This window comes from Varanus komodoensis, unplaced genomic scaffold (genome assembly GCF_004798865.1).
Source record: "Varanus komodoensis strain SLA01 unplaced genomic scaffold, ASM479886v1 scaffold3, whole genome shotgun sequence".
Lineage (NCBI taxonomy): Eukaryota > Metazoa > Chordata > Lepidosauria > Squamata > Varanidae > Varanus > Varanus komodoensis.
In genome coordinates, this window is record NW_025335761.1 from 60922749 (window position 1) to 60943020 (window position 20272).

At 44.4% G+C, this 20272-nt stretch overlaps 1 protein-coding gene across 3 annotated transcripts in view; it reads right to left on the minus strand.

Moving 5' to 3' along the window:
• DAAM1 (dishevelled associated activator of morphogenesis 1) overlaps positions 1–20272 on the minus strand; it is a 189719-nt gene that overhangs the window by 88972 nt on the left and 80475 nt on the right. For all 3 annotated transcript variants that reach the window (XM_044436533.1, XM_044436535.1, XM_044436534.1), the window contains exon 3: positions 7872–7961. In XM_044436533.1, coding sequence (XP_044292468.1) covers positions 7872–7961 — 90 coding nt within the window. The remainder of the gene's footprint in view (positions 1–7871; positions 7962–20272) is intronic.

The following is a 20272-nucleotide window of genomic DNA, read 5'->3' on the forward strand; positions in this document are numbered from 1 at the left end:
GCCCAAGAGCTGAAGCTCTCCAGGCAATTCACAGCAATGCATAAAAAGCACAAGGACATAAAATATCACATAACAGCTCAATGTATACAGTTTAAAACTGCTTAAAAAGCCAAAATCGGTTGCATAAAAATACCAGACAAGCTGCAAGGCAGCTCACATACACATCCGTCTTATGCCATTGTGGTGATGTGCCGTCAAGTCATCCCTGACTTGCGGCAATGAGAGCTCTCCAACTTGTCGTATGCGGGACAGCCCCGCTGAGCTCTTGCAACTCCCAGGCAGTGGCTTCCTTGTCTGTCTCACAGTCGCTCTTCCCTTTCTTCTGCCTTGCTAGGACTTCTCCTAGCATGACTGTCTTCTCCAGGCAGTCTGGCTTTCTCCTGGTGTGTCTGAAACAGGACAACCACCGTTTTGTCCATTTTGCTTCCAGGAAAAGCTCTGGCTTGATCTGACCCAGGACCCCCACTTCTTGGTCTTTCTGTCGGTACAGAGTATTCACAAAGCTCTCCTCCAGCACCATATTTTAAACACATTACTTTCCTTCCTGTTGGCTTTCTTCATGGTCCAGCTTTCACACCCAGACTTAGTGATCAGGAATACAATAGTGTGGACGATCTTGGCCTTGGTCTCCAGGGAAATGTCCTTACACTTGACGATCTTTCCCAGTTCTGTTATTGCTGTCCTTCCAAGCCTCCATCTCCCCCACCCCACCCCACTTCTTGGCTACAGTCTCTGTTTGAATTGAGCTATGTAAAATAGGGTGCAATTCCAGTTTCTCCATTGTTCACAATAAACAATCCATATGCTGTTCGACACCACTAAATCCCTGGGAACAGAGGGCAACCTTGACCTGGAGCCGAAAAGGTGGCACTGTGGACATCAGGTGGGCCTTGTTGAGGAGATCATACTTGGGGAGCAAGCAGATAAAGATGCCTCAGCTGTTGATCATAATGGCTTTCCCTTAGGTATTGTCCTCACAAGGACAACGTCAGACTTTGCAGGTTAAAGCCACTGCCCTGAATCAGGTTTGGAAGCAAGCCAGAATTGCAGTTCCATGTTCAGATGGTCTGGACCCAATTAATGGTGTGGATGCCACCTTTTTGCATAAGCAGCAGCTGCTGAAGAGTCTTCAAGGGCAGCCCCATGTAGAGCACCTTGCAGTAACCTAACTTGGCGGTTGCCAGCACAGAGGTGACTAAAACCAAGTTACACCTGTCCAGGGAAGGGAACAGCTGGGTCTAAGCTGGAAGGTGCTCCAAGCCACCTCAGCAAACTACTATTTAGTCTCTCCTATAAATTTTTATTTTGGGAGGCTCTTAAGATATTAAAGAAACAATCAACAAACAATAATGTGCACCTAGGTAGATTCAGGCCACACAGATCTCCTATTACATGGAATAATTCTCAAAGGACTTTGCCCATTTCCTACCCTGGGCCAGACCAATGGTAGTATCCACACATATATATATGTATCTCTCTCTCTCTCTCTCTCTCTCTCCACACACACACACACACACACACACACACACACACACACACATGGTTCAAGGATAGGCTGGACGTGCACATGGTGGGCATGTCGTGAGCGGAGCCGGCTGGTGCCGGGGGTCAGACTAGATGACCCGGGAAACCCCTTCTGACTCGCTCTGTTTCTATGTTTCTATGGTGCCCAGAATGGTGGATTTAGAGTTTTAGGGTGATGGTGAGGTTTCTCTTTCTTAACTGCCTTGTTGCAACAAGATCGATGGCCACTGGTCTACTTCCGGGAATAATTAAAGTGCTAATTATGACCCATAATTTGATGGCAGGGCTACGTGGAAGAGCAACTTCTCCTTCACCCGCCCGGGTTTTAAAATGATTAGAGGAGGGCCTTTCTCTTGGTAAAAAGAAAACTGATGCATTCAAAATATGGGGCCGGAAGAGAGTTTTGTGAATGCTCTGGACGAACAGAAAGACCAAAAGTGGGTCGTGGATTAAATTGAGAGCTTTCCCTGGAAGCAAAACTAGCAACTTTTCGTGGTACTGCCTCCTTCAGAAGCAAGTTTGACTGGGATGCAGGGCAGGTCCTTCTCAATGGCTTTTGCACACGCATGTCCTTGGTGATCTGCAGCTGGAGCGATTTTTAACTGGGTGCTGCCATTTCATTTTTTATTGCTTCCTTTTTGAAATGTTTGTTTTGCATTTAATTTGGGCTTTACCATTCGTTATCTTGAGTGCCATTCTTTTGCAGAAGAAGGGGATATAAAATCACATTCACAAATAGTCCAGGTTGGAGCCTGCCCGCTATCTATGTTGTGTGGCTCAGAAACTAGAAAGGTTTTTCTTGGCCCTCTGTCATCTGTGCAGCGTTTATTTATTTATTTATTTATTTATTTATTTATTTAAACCATTTCTATGCCGTCCCCATCGCAACAAAGCCTTGGGGTGGCTTACAGCAAGAACCAAATTATACAATAAAAATATTAAAACCTGGTGCATCTTGGCTTAAAAATAATTTTAAAATCCTATGGGAAAGCTGGCAATCTGTCTGCCATGCCTCACAGCAGGTGGCTGGATTCTACAGTTTCCAGCCTCTCCCCCCAGTCATGAGGACTAGAATGTTTTGTTTAAAAACGAAAGCGGACATTCTCAGCATGCCAAATCCCACAAGCAAAAGCAAGAGCCCAAACTTCCTTGGTAATCTTGCCAATGCAGGACAGACCCCTAGATGTGCAAAACAGAGTAAACTCGCTTTCTTTCTAGGGAAATGTCTTAAAGAGATATGACACCCCTCCCTTTCTACCACAAAATACAACAACGTTTCTTGACCTTGGGAGAAAGCAGCTTCAAAGCCCACCCTGTCTCCACTCCCTTGGCCTACTGATATCCTTTCTAGGAACGGGGAAGTCTAGTGGAGAAGAAAGCGTTTGGGGATTAGCGGAAACCCCAACCCAAATGCAATAATATTACTTTCAAATTTGGATCTTATCCCTTTGATGAGGTATCCCCATTTCCCTTTCTTATTAGGACCATACACTGGCCTAAAAAGACTTCAAAGGCCTTTTTCTATCATAATCCGAAAATCCCTCTGCCAGTCCAGGCTGCAGAACAGTTGTTCTATTTAATGTCGGTTACATTCCTTCTTTGGGTCGCTGCCCATGGAGTTGCTTTTACTTGCAGCTTGACATTTTCCTACTCCCTTTTTAAGCAGCCAAGCCAAGCCAACCCCCGCCCCAGCTCCCCAGCACAGTCATTATGTAATAAATCGAAAACTTTCTGAATCAAGATTGCTTTTGTTATTCATCCCTCGCAGTCCTTTGATTACACACACGATGCAGAACCGTTTGGCAGCCAAGTGTGCAAGCAGGCGGCCGAGGGGAAGGCAGGACGGATTCGAGGGGCAGCGGGCTGCTTGCAGCGAGCGGAGGCAATGGAGAGAGACCGTCAGGTCCCTTTGCAGCAATTCTGTGTGGCAAAACCTTCACGAACAGGGCACCGTCCACCCACTCCCCGTTTGGTGCCCAGACGCCGAGGCCTTGGTCTGTTAAGACACTCTCTCAGCCTCACCTGACTCACAGATCGGTGAATGGAGGAGTAAGGAGCGGTTCACCTACTCCAGAATTCAGCACGTAAGAAAAACTCTTATGATAAGATGGAGGAGGAGAATGATGTAAGCTGCCTTGAGCCCTTTGTAGGAAAAAGGCAGGATATAAATCGATAAATAAATAAATGAACAAACAAACAAAAGGCTCTGCTGGATCAGACCCAGGGTCCAGCCAGTCCAACAGTCCATGCACGTGGGGGGCAAACCAGCTGCCCGCAGGATCCCTCCAGCAGGAGGGGTGCAAGACCTCCTCCTGCCCAGCTCCTCAGCAACTGGAATCAGGGCAGCGAAGGGCCACTAGGATGGTGGCTGGATTGCAGGGAAAGCCGTATGGGGAGAGACTGAGGGAGCTGGGTCTTGGCTACCTTGAGAGGAGGAAGCTCAGAGGGGACCTGTTAGTGACATACAGGTACATGCGGGGGTGCCACGCAGAGGTGGGTCATGACCCTTTTTCCCCTGCAGGGGAGGGCAGGACATGTTCCAATGGAGCAAAGCTCAGGGAACCAAGATTTAGGGTGGATGCCAGGACGGTTAGGACTCCAAGGGCATGGAATGGGCTTCCATGGGAGGTGGTTGAGGCCCCATCGGTGAGGGTGTTCTAGGACAGGCCGGACATGCACATGGTAGGCATCTCATGAGTGGAGCCGACTGGAGCCAGGGGTCAGACTAGATGGCCTGGGAGCCCCTTTTGAGTTGCTCTGCTTCTGTTTTTCTATGTAACTGGTGTATGCAGGCTTGCCAGCTCTGGTGAAGGACGGAGCACATGGGCACCAAGGCTCATAGCCAGAGCTAATCTCCTCTGCCATGAATCTGACCAAATGCCTTTTAGAGTCATCCGGATTGGTATCCATCTCTACTGACGCCCCAAGACGTTTGTAGGGGATGGGATAGAAAAGCTTTTGATTGATTGATTGATTGATTGATTGATAGATAAATAAATAAATAAATAAATAAATAAATCTGCCTGTGAATTCCATAGTTTAACTATACATTGTGCAAAGAAGAACTTCCTTTGATTTGTCCTGCATCGCCTACCTATCTGTTCATAGGACCACCCCATGTTCGAGTGCTATGGATGTCCCTGGGTTAAGAACGCTGGGGTTACAAACAATCCATATTGATGAACATGCAGACTGCCATAAACCCTGTATGAATATTTCTTGGCAAAAAGCTGTGACGATTTCTAGGGAAATATGTGGCACATTTACCAACTTGTCATCAGTGGCCACATAGTTCCCTAGAGATAGCCAAGGAGATAGAGATTCACTAGAGGCATTCATGACTTTTCACTAGAGATAGTCATGGCTATCTCTCGGGGACTATGTGACAAGTTTGACAACTCTTCTCTTAGTGCCTGGATGGTTCCCTAGGGATACAGTAATCATGGCTTTTCATTCCATGGCATCAGCTTGAGCATACCCAAGCCAGTGTGTTTGGGGGCATGTTGTTCCTATGTGGTTTTAATTTACCATTTGCCCTTGTAACCATGGCTCCAAAATGTGAATCTGATGCAAGTGCAGTTGATGCATCAAAGAAGAGGAAAGCAATCATGATGGAAACTAAAGTGGAAATTATAAAGTGACTGGAGAAAGAAGAGAGACTATCTTTATTACTTTAATACTACTGTATTATCATTATTAGAATGCTGCATTGTGTTTAAGATGTTTTAGTGAATATGGAAGTGTTTTGAGTTTTATATACATAGAAAGGTAAAATATGTACATATACTAAGACAAACATTTAGCTTACTCATGTGATCTGACTTGTGTACAAATTTGACAAAACCCCAACACCCAAACCCAGCACAGCTGGCTGAAAAGGTACAACCAGCACCCCCCCCCCCCCCCATTCCCCCTGCATCTTGGCTGCGACTGCTTCCCTTCCTTTCCCTCCCTGGGGAGACACTCTCATTTCCAGCATGGGGGGGTGGGCGGGGGGCACTATGAAAAGTGATGGAAGCAGCTTTGTACTTGCTTTTCTTGAAGGTATTCAGGTATTAAGCTTTTGGTTTGCTTCCTGTCTGTCTGTCTCTGTCTCTCTCTGTCTCTCTCTCTTTCTTTCTTTCAATAAGGGCGGTAATTAGGGCTTATCCTTACAGTTTTCCAACTGAGGAGCAGAATGATTGAAACATGTTTGGGTACCGTTATTATGCATATGTATTGTCTAGGTATATGATGGATTGATGGGAATTTGTGATTGCTAATTAACTGTTTTAAATTTGAAAACAATATTGCCGTCTGTATTAAAATTTGTCATATTTTTGGACATCTGAGAGCATCAGCTATTGGGTGGCATGGAAACAAGCCAACCAACCAATCAACCAACATGTATTTTCCCTTCAATTCTTTTGTTCTGTTTCTCAGACTCTTTATAGGGGCAGGTTCCCTCTATGAGAAAAGGATGCATTTTCCTCTTTGTCCATCACCGCCAAGACTGTGGCACTGAAGCTGATGAAACATGGCATACATGCCAAGCACGTGTACCTTTGGGCCTTGGTTGCATGACACATGAATTAATGCTAATTTATGCAAATATATCCATGTGGTGGAACATATTCAGTCACCGGGGCAGCCTTCTTCAACCAGTGCACACAGTCCATACAATCGGAAACTGGGAAGTTTAGTAGGCCAGACAAGAGCGTTATGCTGTCTCTTCCTTGCTATGGGTCAGATACCCCCTGCCCCACTGGGGAATGGAGTGGACACACCTGTCTTTCAGGGGGTCATGAGGGGAACACCCCAGCATGTGCCATGGACGTGACCAAAGGCCCCTATCCTGACACTTGTATATTTTTGAAGGGTTTGCTCTATAAAATAAGAGCTGCTCCTACCCAGGCAAAGCTGGACCTGTTTGCTAGGCACAGATAAAGAGATGCAAATAAAAATTAAGAATGAAACACAAAATTAAAAAGAGATGCCACATCTAATGCTCGGTTTTCAGAACAAAGCCCATTATGCCATCGGTTCTGTGACTGCTGCTAGGTAGGCACAGCTTTAGCAGGAGAAGACCAGCCAGCCTGGATTCTACCATGGGCACAAATCTAAAAGACAAGGGGAACTGGCAAAGAGGGAGTCCCCTTCCTTCCACCCCACGCCTAAAAGCATCACTTTGATTCAATTATGTGGGGTATGCCAGGCCCCGAGGCTCCGAGTTGCTGTAAAGATCTCACAAACCCTTCTTAAAGAGTTGTCCTTCCACAGGGTTGTGTTTTATAGGCTCGGCCTCTTCATTACCCAAGTCACACTACAATGCCTGGGAGCATATTTTTTATCTCATGAGATTGTAATGTACGTCCCATGTGTATACTCAGTCCAGATACACCAGCAGGCTTTCCACAGAAGGCTCTTTAGTAGAGGAGGAAATGATGATCTGTCTATTTATTTAAAATATTTCTAGGCACTCTATCACATCAGAAATAAGTCCTCCCCGCACACCAAGCATTCCTATGGACAAGGGGGATCAAAGCCAGCAGAATCAGTTCTAGGAACAAAACATGTTGTGCTTTCAAGGTAAAACATTGTTCATTATATAACAGTAATTATTTTATGGTGATTTCTTCCTTCCCTGTGTATAGAGGTTGAACACGGATTGCAATAAAACTAGAAGAACAACCAGAAATTATTAAGGTACCCAATCATTTTCCCCTTTCTTCATTAGGGATTCATTTATTTATTAAAAGCTTTTGTATGCCATCCTTTATATAAATATCTCAGGACAGCTTACAGTGCTTTAAAAGAACAATTTAAAACAACAACAACTTCCAATACATGAATTAAAACAGCAATAATGTATAAAACAATAAACAGCAATTAACACAAAAAAAATCACAAAACAAAGCAAAAGCAACTGTACATTAAAAACTATTGCTTTTAAAATGCTGCTTAAATAAAAAGGTTTTGACCTGGCATCAAAAAGAGTATAAGCTTGGCACCAGGCATACCTCTCTGGGAAGTACATTCCAGAGTCTGGGTGCCACCGCAGAGAAGGCCCTGCTCCGAGTTGATGACCTTTTTACCACTTTTATTTAGGGTACTTCCTCTGGGTCAGACTAGGGTAGTCCTTTCAAAGGGGTTGGATTACAGATCCCATAATCCCCCAGCCAGTTACGTTAGCTTAAAAGTATCAGCTTGGACAAGGCTGGCCTAGGTTTTGCAGACTGATTCAAACACATTCCGCAGTATTTTTGTTTATTTTGTTTCTCAAAAAGCACCTCATTAAAAAGGAAGGGAATGAGAGAAAGAGATAGAGAAAGTTGTGGCAGAAGGGTATTTTGCTTTGGGTTTCTTACCTTTTTCTTACTGCAATATATCTGCCATTTCTTCTCTGCCGGAAGTGCAAACATGGCTTCTCTATGCTTATCTGTCAGATCGAGTTCATCCTAGAAAGAAAGAGAGGAAGGGATAAGTTTTGCAGGTCACAAAAATATCCAGTCCGGTGTACTGATTCGCATTACAATCGGGAGGAAATCATTTCCCACAATAGCTTAATTGATTGAGCTTGGTTTCCTCGTTAGCCTGCTACATAAACGAGCGTGGCTCACTACGCTGTGTGCTCCCAATCACTGTTTCTGAGCTGGTGTCACGCTACTTAAGGGCTGTGCTGCTTTCTGGTTTCCTCTGGAGCGTCGCTATGAAATCGAACCAAGCCGAAAGAGCTGCAGTGTAGAAGTCAGAGCACTGAGCTGGGGGGAGCTGGGATCTAGTTCTTTGCAGGAAAAATGGAGGGAGAAAAATAGAATGAAATCAAAACTGGATGTCAGGCCGTATTCTCTGCAGAACACAGGGGGGTCCAGGATGTGTAGTAGGGATGCAGAACCTTTGGTGTAGGGTTGGCCCTCCAGGACTTCCCAAATGGTCAGGCTTTGTTTTCCCCAACAGGCCATCCCAAGGCTGCAATCTGGGATTGTCTGAATGGCTCCACCTCTCGTCCTTTCCCTTTCTCCCAACTGCCCCTCTGAAGGCTTCGTTACTGGCAGGAAAAGCCTTAATTTGCTGGCCTTTGTGGTCCACCTCTGCAGGTGGGCTCTGCCCTCCACTGGCATGTGCCCCAGGTGCTTCTCCAAAATGGAATTCTGTTTGAACCCTTGATGTAGATTTATAGCCAGGCAATGTAGGGCGAAGACAGCCTTCATTTTAACCATACCTCTAGGCAATCATTCCTGATTGGTGAATATCTCAGGAAGGGCCAGGTATCACAAATTGTCACACCACATCTGCAACTCACTAATATCTGACCCTTTCCAATCCTGCACAATTTCTAAGCAGTACAGTACAATTCTGAAAGGAGGGTTCCTCACGCTGCTTCGGTAGCAGGAACCGGCCAGGCAAGGCTGTGCATTTTTGGTGCTCCATAAGTGGGCATCCCCACCAGTGAACAGGTTGGCTGTGGCATCCCCTGCTCTCACCACCATCGTCCCCTGGGGAACATGGAGAGGCAGGCAAACAAGAAGTTGCAGTTGACACGGAATGATCCATTCAAGCTGCGACAACCCAGATTCAGGCTGGACATCAGGAGAAGCTTCCTCACTGTCCGAGCAATACAGCAGTGGGACCAGATGCCCGGAGAGGTGGGGGGCGCTCCCACGCTGGAGACATTCAAGGGAAACTGGACAGCCATCTGAGTGGGATGATGCAACGTGGTGTCCTGCAACAGCAGGGGGTTGGACCCGATGGCCTTCATGGCCCCTTCCAGCTCTCCTATTCTATGGTTATATGATTCCATGAGTGATGGTGTCTCCCCGGAGGCAGTGCACGAGAAAACCTCACAGGTTCAGCACAGCCGCAAAGAGGCTGCACATGGGCAGACAACGGTCATGGGAAGGAATTCCCAGTGACGGCTGCCGCCGGCCCCCCAGTGGTCACAGGAACCGACTGCACGGCAACCGGAAATGGTGGTCACATCCCTAAAGATCAGGCTGAATTGGGAAGGTTTTCTAAAGAAAAACACAACAATGGAACGCTGTGTTCATCATTTCAGTTTGAAATTCTGCCATGCAATCCCTCATGCAATCAGCACACAAGAGTCGACCCATGCAGTTTCAATTAACAATCATGAAGGAGACTAATTAGTAAGCGGGAGATGCCAATTGGCAATTAGCTTTGTAGCCCCTCTGTAATTTGTTTCTGACTAGGCCTGACTGGAGCCTGTGTACAAAGAACAAGAAAATAAACAAGCACGTGGTTAGCTGACCAGGTCTAGCAATCGCCTTTGTGCATCGGAATCAGAAGGCATATAACAATAGTCCCAAATTAGTCTGTCCAAATCTCAGGTTTTCTGATCGGATCTTGCAATCTCTTTGAATGTCACAAGACAGGTTTCGGACCTCAAGGGGTTTTGCAGAAGTTGGAATTGCAAAACTTCCTGGTTTTGCAGAAGTTGGAATTGTCTCCCATGTATACCTTATTTAGAGAAGAAAAAGGTTCCTTCCCAGAATTTTCGGGGACAGTTGTGGCCAAACTTGAAACCGAGCCCCTTACATAGATCAGGATATCCTACTCTCCATTCTGTCCCTATTAAGGAACTGCCAACTTATGCTCCATTTAAAATATCCCCATATTTATTAGTTCCAAAAGAAATCCTGCAAGTAGGTGCCTTCTTCTATACATTTCCCCCCAGAGGACTGAAAAAGCTGTTAAACCTTCAAGGTTAAGAAATTCATTTCCACATCTGGCTTTTGAGCTTACACCATGGAACAAGGTCAGGAGATTTGATTCAGTAGCTCTGTGATTCTTGTAACTGACTGAGAAACTAGTAAATTTACTAACTTCAACCTTAGTAAAGTTTAGCAGAGGGAAGTTTTGCATTTCCTAGAACACCTTCCAGTGTTAGAAGCACAAGGATGGTGGAAGGTGGGGAGGAAGGCAGAGAGACATGCAGAATAACTGAATAATAGAGCCAGGGAAAAGAGGGTCTGCATATTTTTTCTGTGTACCTACAGGATCACGTGCTCCATAAAACAAACCAGAATGCAAAACCAATTTAACATGATGCTACAATTCCCAAGTTCTCATGATTTTGTAGACCGTCTTGTGATTTTACATTTATGAACCCCACCTATTTAATGACCCTAGAGAGCCAATCAAATTTGGAAAGCTAAGAACATTCAGGACAAACCTCTCAATTAGTAGGGTGTGTTCAACTGTCAACAAGCTCACTTTTAATCTATCTTTGATGCCATCCTAAACTTTCCGTGTAGGCTGCACCTCAATTGAGAGCTTCACCTACTGGGTGGTACGGAAATAGAATAAACAGAATTCACTCTGTGAACCTAGTGAACACCCTCTGATTACCCACACATGCCCAGGCAGCATCTGGACTTCAGTGCTCTGTCCTTGTTCTAGGACAGGCTGGTCAAGAACAACGCTTGCACCGCAGAATCACCCATGGCCCAATTATGCGTTGTGTGCAGTGACTTGTGTTATTCCAAAGAATCTTTTTATTGCTTTACAGGATGCAATATCCAGTTTGCATTCTCAGTGGCATATTTGTTAGGAATGTCCATTTTAACCCATTTACCAGCAGTAGGCTGATCAAATAAACCATTTCTACTTATTATGTAATGGGGTCCCCAGCATGGCATTGCACAACCTCCTGAAAAAGATATGTTAGCAATAGCGGCGAATCTCACAAAACTGAAGCTTTTTTTTGAATTTCACAAAAAAGTGGTCTTTGGCTTATACCCCTTTCCAGTGGTTCATTAAGCTAGCTCTCCCAAGTAATAATGGGATAAGAACTGTTCAGTTTTTCAAGACATTTGCTTCTGATATTAATAGGGAAGAATGTTATATTCCAAATTTACAAAGGAATATATTGCATATATATATTACAGTGATGCTTCTTTTGGAATATGAGAGCATTCGCCTGCATTTATACCCACAATTTCATCAAAGGACATTTTCAAAAACAGCTTACCATAGGCACAACATTATAATAAAACCGACATCATAGAATCTAAGCATAATAAAATCAATTAAAAAGGCTAATTCCATCAACTGACAGACTGCAGCTGTAATATGTATTCATCTAATTAGCTCCTAATAAGTTACCTAATTAGTAAATAAATTGCCCTAGAAGGCTTAGAGGACATACTGGCCAAGAAGGAGGACACGAACTTACTGTCCCTTTCCAACAACAGAAAACTCCCTTGACTGCACTCAGACGCAACTAAATTCAGTGCCACCAAGCAACTGAACTACATAATCACACTGTCCACACAGAAATTGTCCTCCACTCCAAGATGTTAAAGTCATGCAGTCTGCACCATCGGTCTATGGACGCAGACAGTTCCAAGCAAGAGCTGGGTTTTGCATTTTCAAAAATTGGGGGTTAACCATTGTTCGTTTCTTGCATCCAGCTGTTGCACGGGCAATCCAGGATATGAGCAGAGAGCCCAGTCTGAATATTTGCAACCCCTTTCCTCCCAAGTTTCACTTTAAGACTCTGACACTGCAGACTCCTTGACTTCTAGATGAATTTTTTCCTCCTTCCCTGCCTGATTAGGAGATCGGCAGTCATGGAAAATGGGCACAGTTTGCAGCCTCTCCATTTACTTAATATACATTTACTTAATATAGGCAATATAGTTAATATAGGTAATATAGTTTTTAGGATTGATATTATGTATTTCATGTGTGTATGTGTGGCTGTGAAAGTTAGACCATACGGAAGGCTGAGCGCCAAAGAACTGAGGCCTTTGAATTGTGGTGCTGGTGGAGACTCCTGCGAGTCCCTTGGACTGCAAGGCGATCAAACCAGTCAGTCCTAGAGGAGATCAACCCTGACTGCTCTTTAGAAGGCCAGATACGTCCATATATGCCCGCCCACCCCTTGAGATCTGCGGGAGAGGCCCTTCTCCGGGAACCCTCCGTGAAGGAAATTAGGAGGGTAAGTACCCGGAGGAGGGCTTTCTCTGTGGTGGCGCCCGATCTATGGAATGCGTTCCCCAGAGAGGTCCGCCTGGCGCCGTCGTTATTTGTTTTTCAGCGCCAGGCGAAGACCTTTTTATTCAAACATCATTTTAACTGTTAATACTATTTATTTATTTTATTCTTCGGCCAGGGCGACTTATTTTATATTGTAAACTTGTTTTATATTTTATTGTATTATATTTTAATTGATATATCTGTGAGCCGCCCCGAGGCTTCGGCGAATGGGGCGGCATAGAAATTTTCTAAATAAATAAATACATACATACATACATACATACATACATACTGAAGATGAAACTCAAATACTTTGGCCACCTAATGAGAAGGAAGGACTCCCTGGAGAAGAGCCTAATGCTGGGAACGATTGATGGGAAAAGAATAAGGGGACGGCAGAGGATGAGGTGGCTGGATGGAGTCACTGAAGCAGATGGTGTGAGCTTAGGTGGAACTCCAGGAGGAGGACAGGAAGGCCTGGGGGGATGCTGTCCATGGGGTCATGATAGGTCAGGCATGACCTCACGACTAACAACAACAACAACACAATTTCATGTGCAGACTGTGGTATAATTTGGTTTTGTATGGCAGTGATAGATGCAATGGAGGAAAGCGCAAAGGCATCAAATCCCTAAAGTGGAAACCTTCAAGAGCAGGAGAGCTTCCTTCCAAACTACAGAGCATAATCTACACCCTATGAAAAAGGCAGGTGACTCATCCCATCCTTCTGAGCATCAGCTTAAGCTTAAACTTTGACATAAACACTTCGCCTGGCATTTCTTCCCTGGGCTTGTTTCCAAGTGCTTGCTACCAGGAAAACAATTCACACCTTCCTTCAACTTGGAAGTGGAAGCTAAAGAAAGAAACAGACATCTTTGACTGATAAATAGGGATAACCTAAAAGGGAAAAGGCAGTTTTACAAACACTCTCGGAAGGAGTAAACAGCACTCTGAAGAGGCATCAAGTACAAACGGGGAAAAGGGATTGTTCATCAAGAGATGCTTTACTTCTCTTGATTAGCCATTTATTGGCTATTTAGGAACCTTATTTATTGTACCTTACGGAAAGGTAAAGGCACAGATAGGCAACCTGATGCTTTGGACTAGAATTCAAATAAAGTCTAGACAAGATGGCTGATGGTCAGGGATTATCGGAGTTGTAGTCCGAAGGATTTAGAAAGGACCAGGTAGCTTATTCTGGCATGAAGGGATCTCTGGCTGAGCAGAATAATTCATGTGGCCCAACTCCTGGGTAAATAAATTCTTACAATAATTTTGCTTTTAAAAAATGGTACTAGGCACCAGGCAAAACCCTGGCGACACACAAGGTGAGCTCGTGGGGAAAGTGGCAAAGAAGGGAAATTTGGCTCCTTAAAAGCAGTGTGTTCACCCTGAAAAATCAGGCAGGTGAATTATTCAGTGCACCCCAGCAAGAAGACTTTTAAATTCATGGTGATTTTGTCCAGCCTGTGGTTTACCAGTTGGGTATCATCTTCCATTCCAAACAACACATTCTGTTGGCCTTCCTCAGCCTAGTGTCCCCCAGATGTCTTGGACTACAACTCTCATAATTCTCAGCCAGATGGCCCCTGGCAGGGATGCGTCAAACTACCATATCAATAATTCCCAGCCAACATTGGCCACACAGGCTAGGAAATAAGAGCGCTTGAGGCCAATATATTTGGGAGGTGAGCAAGGCTGCTATCGTATGTGCGTAATCCAAGAACTTCTGCTCAGAATTGCTGACCAACAAGAAAATTACAACTGCGCTCAACAACCCCCTTGAAAAAGAAAAGACTAGGAGCTTTGAAATGGAGATTTTTTGAGGAGCCTGGGGAAGAAGAAAAAGTTAGACCGCGTACAAGGATGAATCCAACACTAGATGTAGAATTTGGGAAAGTCTGAATTTCCCAGTGATTTGATTGTATTTACCTTTAGAAGGTGATTTAAGGTAGGGGTGGACAGAAGATAAAACTGTGGTCTGTCCGTGAGCCACAGTCCACTTCTTGCGGGCCTTCTGGCATCATGGGATTGCTAAGGTTCTTGCAAAGAAAGGGAGACTTGGCCTGATCCAGCAAGGTACTTATTTTCTGACCAAGCAGGAGTAGCCCCTTACCGCAAAGTGAGTTCTATGTAACAACTACAGCATAATCATCCATTTAACTTGGGGGGGGGGGCAAGTTCCAGAGCCCTGCATCCTCTCCCACCAAGCACAGCACCTTCCCTCTCCCCATCCTTGAAAAAGCCTCCTTAGACCAGCTCAGGTCATTTGCTCACTCAGCTCAACCTCCCACAACTTGGTGCCTTCAGATGTCTGGATCACATCTCCCACCATTCCTGACCGCTGGCTCCACTGGTGGTCCAAACACAGACACACTTCAATACAGTCAAGTTTAGTCTTCCTCACTCACTCTCTGCTGGGAGATCCCCTTTTAAAAATATTCAGAGCCCAAACTTAGGATCCTCTTCATCAGTGCTTTTTTTTGTAAGAAAAAAGGTGCCGGAACTCATGAAATTATTTACCTTTCGCACTTAGTCAATCACTGTACACACGCACACATGTCAGTTGTGTAATGAAACATAACAGTTGCCACCCACAGTAAGCACTCAGCACGTGACCACACGGCCAATCACAAACTGAGCAGTGCCACAAGCCGAGCAGCGCCATCACAACCAGCGCGGAAGAAGTGCGCATGCATCGGACTCGACACACAAGCAGCCCGCACGCACCGTTTTAATGATTTTGCCGCCGACCTGCTACGCTCGACAGGGCGATTCAAATCCACGTGGACCAAACATCAAATTTTCAAAAGTTACTTTTAAAACTTGGAAAACCTGTCAAAAAAAGGTGCTGGAACTCTGTTCCGGTGCGTTCTGTGACAAAAAAATCACTGCTCTTCATGCAAAACAAGAACTCTGTCACTGAGTTCTTTCTGTACACATGCTAGATTCCCTTTTGACCGAAGCTGAGTTTGCATCTATGTAGCTTTGCCCATCCTCGCTACCACTGCCTATTTTTTCCATAAGTTAATTGCACTCTTTGAAACAATGACGCTGCTGATGTAAAGTAAAGCAACCAAGAATAATCATTTTAAAAGACAAGGGCGTGTGAAGGGACCGAAGCCATCAGAAGTGCTGATCTTTTAATGAAAGCATCACACAAAGCTTAGATGTGGCAGCGATTTGAAGGGCTGGGCAAAATCCCAAGACATAAAAAAGAGACGTTACCCATTTGCTCCATGGACATATTTTATTTATTTATTTATTTGGAGTTTTTGTATGCTGCCCCATTCACAGCATACAAAAGCCTCGGGATGGCTTCCAACATATAAATAAACAAGCACATAAGTAATACATATAAAATCCAGATTCACCCTGGCTGTAGAAATTAAAACCAATAAATAATATTAACAGTTATTAAAATATTGTTGAAATAAAAACGTCTTGGCCTGGTGCCAAAAAACATATAACGACGGCGCCAGGCGGACCTCTCTGGGGAGCACATTCCATAGGTGGGGCGCCACCACAGAGAAGGCCCTCCTCCGGGTACTCACTCTCCTGATGACTTTCACGGAGGGTTCCTGGAGGAGTGCCTCTGCCACCGATCTCAAGGGGCGGGAGGGCAAATTTATATCGCATTTCCCCCACCCACATGGTGCGGAGCAACTGTGCCCAAACATGGTGAGATGGTAAAGAGGTAATGACAGAGCTAACCCCAAATCGCTTGGGAGGTGGGTTTTACACGGGAACCAGACTTCCTCTGTATCCATCAAACTTTGGATAAGTCATGGAAATGTATTGCAGGCGACAAGCTGGGAGGTTCCTTGCAGTACCGCAGGCGCCACTGCAACACATCAATGACCAGATGGAGAAAAGGGGGAAGCAGGTTGGTTGCACCACAACTCCTGAACTGCCATTATTTCCAGAAATATTTGTGGACCGGGGGAGAGCAATCTCTTGTGTTTTTAAGGCATCCACATGCAAAAAATAATCAACAGACAGGTGCAAGCAGGTGCAAAAATGCAAAAGAAAGAACTGAGATCCAGTGCATGAACTGAGGCCAAGAACTGAGAGGCCTCAAACACTTCAAAGTAGTATTAAAATGCAGTCATCGCTTCCAAGACCTGGAAAGCGCTTCCTCACTCAACTGAAGCTCACAATGCAACGTCGTTTGGGTTACAAGATCATTTCTGGAGATTGCTGCATATAAGAGGCAAAAGGCAAGCTGTACGGTGATAGGGCAATGACACTGAAAACATCTAGCCTGGAATAAAATAATAAGTCCGGTGGGGGTTATTGCCACAGAATAACCAAGTGTGTCAATTTATATTCTACCTAACTTCCAAGGAGCTCCGGACAGCTGATAAGATATTCCACACAACCACCCTGTGAGGTAGGATAGGCTAAGAGAAATAGCTACAAAGCTCACATTCAAGCACGGATTTGAACCTGGTTTCACCAGTTTGGCTCTAACACACTAACCTGTGGTGGTTCACTTGAGGTTCTTCATATGTTTTGACCTAGAGCCCCTGCTCCCAGATGCTTTGATGTACAGCTCCTGACACCTCCCAGCACTGGCTAGCTGGTTAGAACTGATGGGGGGGTGCAGGGCAGTACATCTGGGGAACTGTTCGTCACCACCCCGGGCCAATCCTGATGTCCCACTGGCCGTCTGGGGAAGATGCCTAAAAACAGATGCACTTTGGAGGAGTTCCCATGTCGAGGGTTTTGCACTGAAAAACCATTTAAAATTTGAAGTATCAGTTTTTACCACTGAGCCCATCACAATAGTCTCATAATCCCCTTAAAATGTGCAAAATTGTCAAAAGCGTCAAGGTATTCCTGTGCCTTAGCAGCCACTAACAAAATATATAGCACTATTACTTCTGTTAGAAGCTTGACTGTGTTTTTCTGGATTTTTTTCTTTTTTGGCATTTCATGTTGTGATACAATCTCCTCCTCCTCCTCGTTCAATAAAGCTTTTTATTAAAAGCTTGAGGAATCCTGGAAATTACAAACGGTATTAAATGGCCCCACCAGTTTAACAATGCAGGGGATTAAATGAAGTTAGTTACCTTGCATGGTGTTTAATTTATGAGAAGATAGTGTTGCTGTAAACACATCTGACACCCTTGAAAGTTTTGGAAAAAGAACCCTACAGGGATATGGCCTTCCATGCATGGAACTCATCTCTACCCAAAGGTCTAAAGCAGGGGGCGGCAACCTTTAAGACTCAAAGAGCCATTTGGACCCGTTTTCCACACAAAAGAAAACACCAGGAGCTGCAGAACCCTTTTGACATCTGAAATGAAGATAACACTGCATATATCGTTTTTTACCTTAAGGCTATGTATATCTTCATTATGATTTAGCTGCAGCTCTTGTTCAGTCACTAAAAACTGTTATTTTTAATCTTACATTATAAACTAGTAGGACTCCTTTCATATATTTTGAATAGGAGAACAGCTTCCTGAAGAGTCAAAGTCAGTGCTAAAGGGCTGCATGCATTAAACAGCAAACCCCAGAAGTTCGTCAGCAGTAAAAGCAAATGAATCTATCCACGTATCGTTAAACATTTGGTTTTCTTCAGAAACTTTTCTTTTCTTCGATTTATCCATGGTTGGCCTATGGGGGGAGGGGGGAGTCGCAGATATAGGTGTGTTTAGTGACTGATTAGCAGATAAACAGTCAAGTGCTGTGAATTGAGACAGGTCCCAAGCGCAGCTTTTAACATTCAGATGAAGGAGATTACAATGGGACAAAGAGAATCTTTTCAGCAGGTTTAGTGTAACATGAGAGCCTGTAGGAAGATTGTTCTGCTCTTTCCCTGCAGGATAGCAGAGGAATGTCGCAATTTACTTAACCAGCTAGTGGGGTGCTACTGACTGGATGCCTCATCATCACCTATTGGTATTTTGTAAGTCGGAGCCTCGGTCGCAGATCAGCGGCTTTGCCGGAGCGTATTTTGAGCAACGGAGCCGCAGCAGAGGGATTCAAGAGCCACGTGCGGCTCCGGAGCCGCGGGTTGCTGACCCCTGGGCTAGAGATTATGGGAGAAACAGGGACATTCCATCTGCCTCAATAAAATTTGAACATCTAGCACCTGAATTCTTGCTGCTGCTTTTTTGACTTCCCACTTCTTTATGATTGTTATTGAATAGCGTTTTAGAATGTTGTGTTTTTTAAAGCAAACTTGAGCTAGTCAGAAATTCCTGCCCATCTAAAAATATTTGGGATTTTTGCCAGGGACAGGAAAAAAACAAATTTTGTAAAATGTCCAATCCAGGATTGAAGCCGGTTTTTGACAGCGGTGAAAAATCAATTTTAGTTCAGAATAGAAACTGATTACACTCCGACAAAATAACCAATAAGTATGGCTTACATATATGTGAGAACCGCCTGGTGAAACAACGGCTTAATAATTTATGACTGCCCAACGGCTTCACATACATCATCCTAGGCTACTATAATTATTATTAATATTGCATTCAAAGGCTGCCTTCTTTCCTTCTGAAGCAAAGGTGGCTTACTTGGCTCCACTGTACCCTCACAACAACAACCCTGTGAGGTAGTTTGGGCTGAGAGTCTGTGACTGGTCCAAAGTCGGACTAGAACCTGCATCTCCCAGGTCCCCAGTCCAGCACCGGAACCACTGCTCTGTGCTGGCTCACACTGCTGCGGCGGTTTGTTCAATTTCTATTCTGCTTGTTCCTAGTATTGAGACTCAAGGTGACCTACACCATTAAAGACTACTGCAATTCCAACATCAAAAGTTTATAAAGTACTAATACTAAAGCTGCAATAATACAGGAGAAACTACAGAGTTAGTCTAAGATAATCTCACAGGTCCGGAGTATGATATTTAAGCAATGGAGTGTTAGCCCTGGTCCTCTGGCCATCGTGTTATCTTGCAGCAGTGAGTTCTATAAACGAATTATGAGCTTTGTGAAGAAATGCTCATTTCTGTCAGTCCCGAGTCTGGAGTCAGTTTTATTGCATGTCTCTGTTTCTTGGCATGTGGCCCACAAGGAAGCGGGGCCTTCTCGCTGCTGGCCCTCCAGTTTCCAGTTATGGGAGGCTCGCTCCCCTGGGGTTGGCCGAGCACCAGCTTTGTTGCTTTTCAGTTCCAGGCTAAGGCATAGAAGGTACTAACCCGGCACTGAAGACTAGCCTTTTGATAGCATATGATGGGACATATATGTCAACTGTTTTTATCAGGTTCAGTATCTTACTGTAATCTTGTTAACTATTTAAATTGTTTTTCCATTTTGAAGATTTAAAGATGTTATATTATTGTTTATTTATCTTGTATTTTTAGTTTGTAATTTTTGTGAACTGCCCAGAACATAAAAGGCTTTGTTTGGTATAGAATAGTAGTAGTATTAGTAGTAATCTAGCTTAAAAAACAAAAAAAATTCTGGTCTCTAGAAGTGTAAAAACAAGTTTTCCATGGGCAGTATCTCCTGTGTCTTAAAACCACCTCCTAGATCCTTCTAGAGTCATATTTGAGAAATATGTTCATCTTCATCACCTACGATAAGGTTTGGCAGGGAACAAGAAGGTGGAAAGTGAGCGAGACGCATAAAAAGACCTTTCAGCAGTAGAGAAGGAGCCAGAAATATTCGAAAGTCTCTGAAAGTCAACACATCACACTCCTGTTTTGTTTAAATGGGAGAATTGCACAAACAGTGAAATTGCGACTGGGTCAACTCAGTCTATGAGAGAAATTCACACAAATTGAATGTAAGTGTGCATTTACTGGGCAATT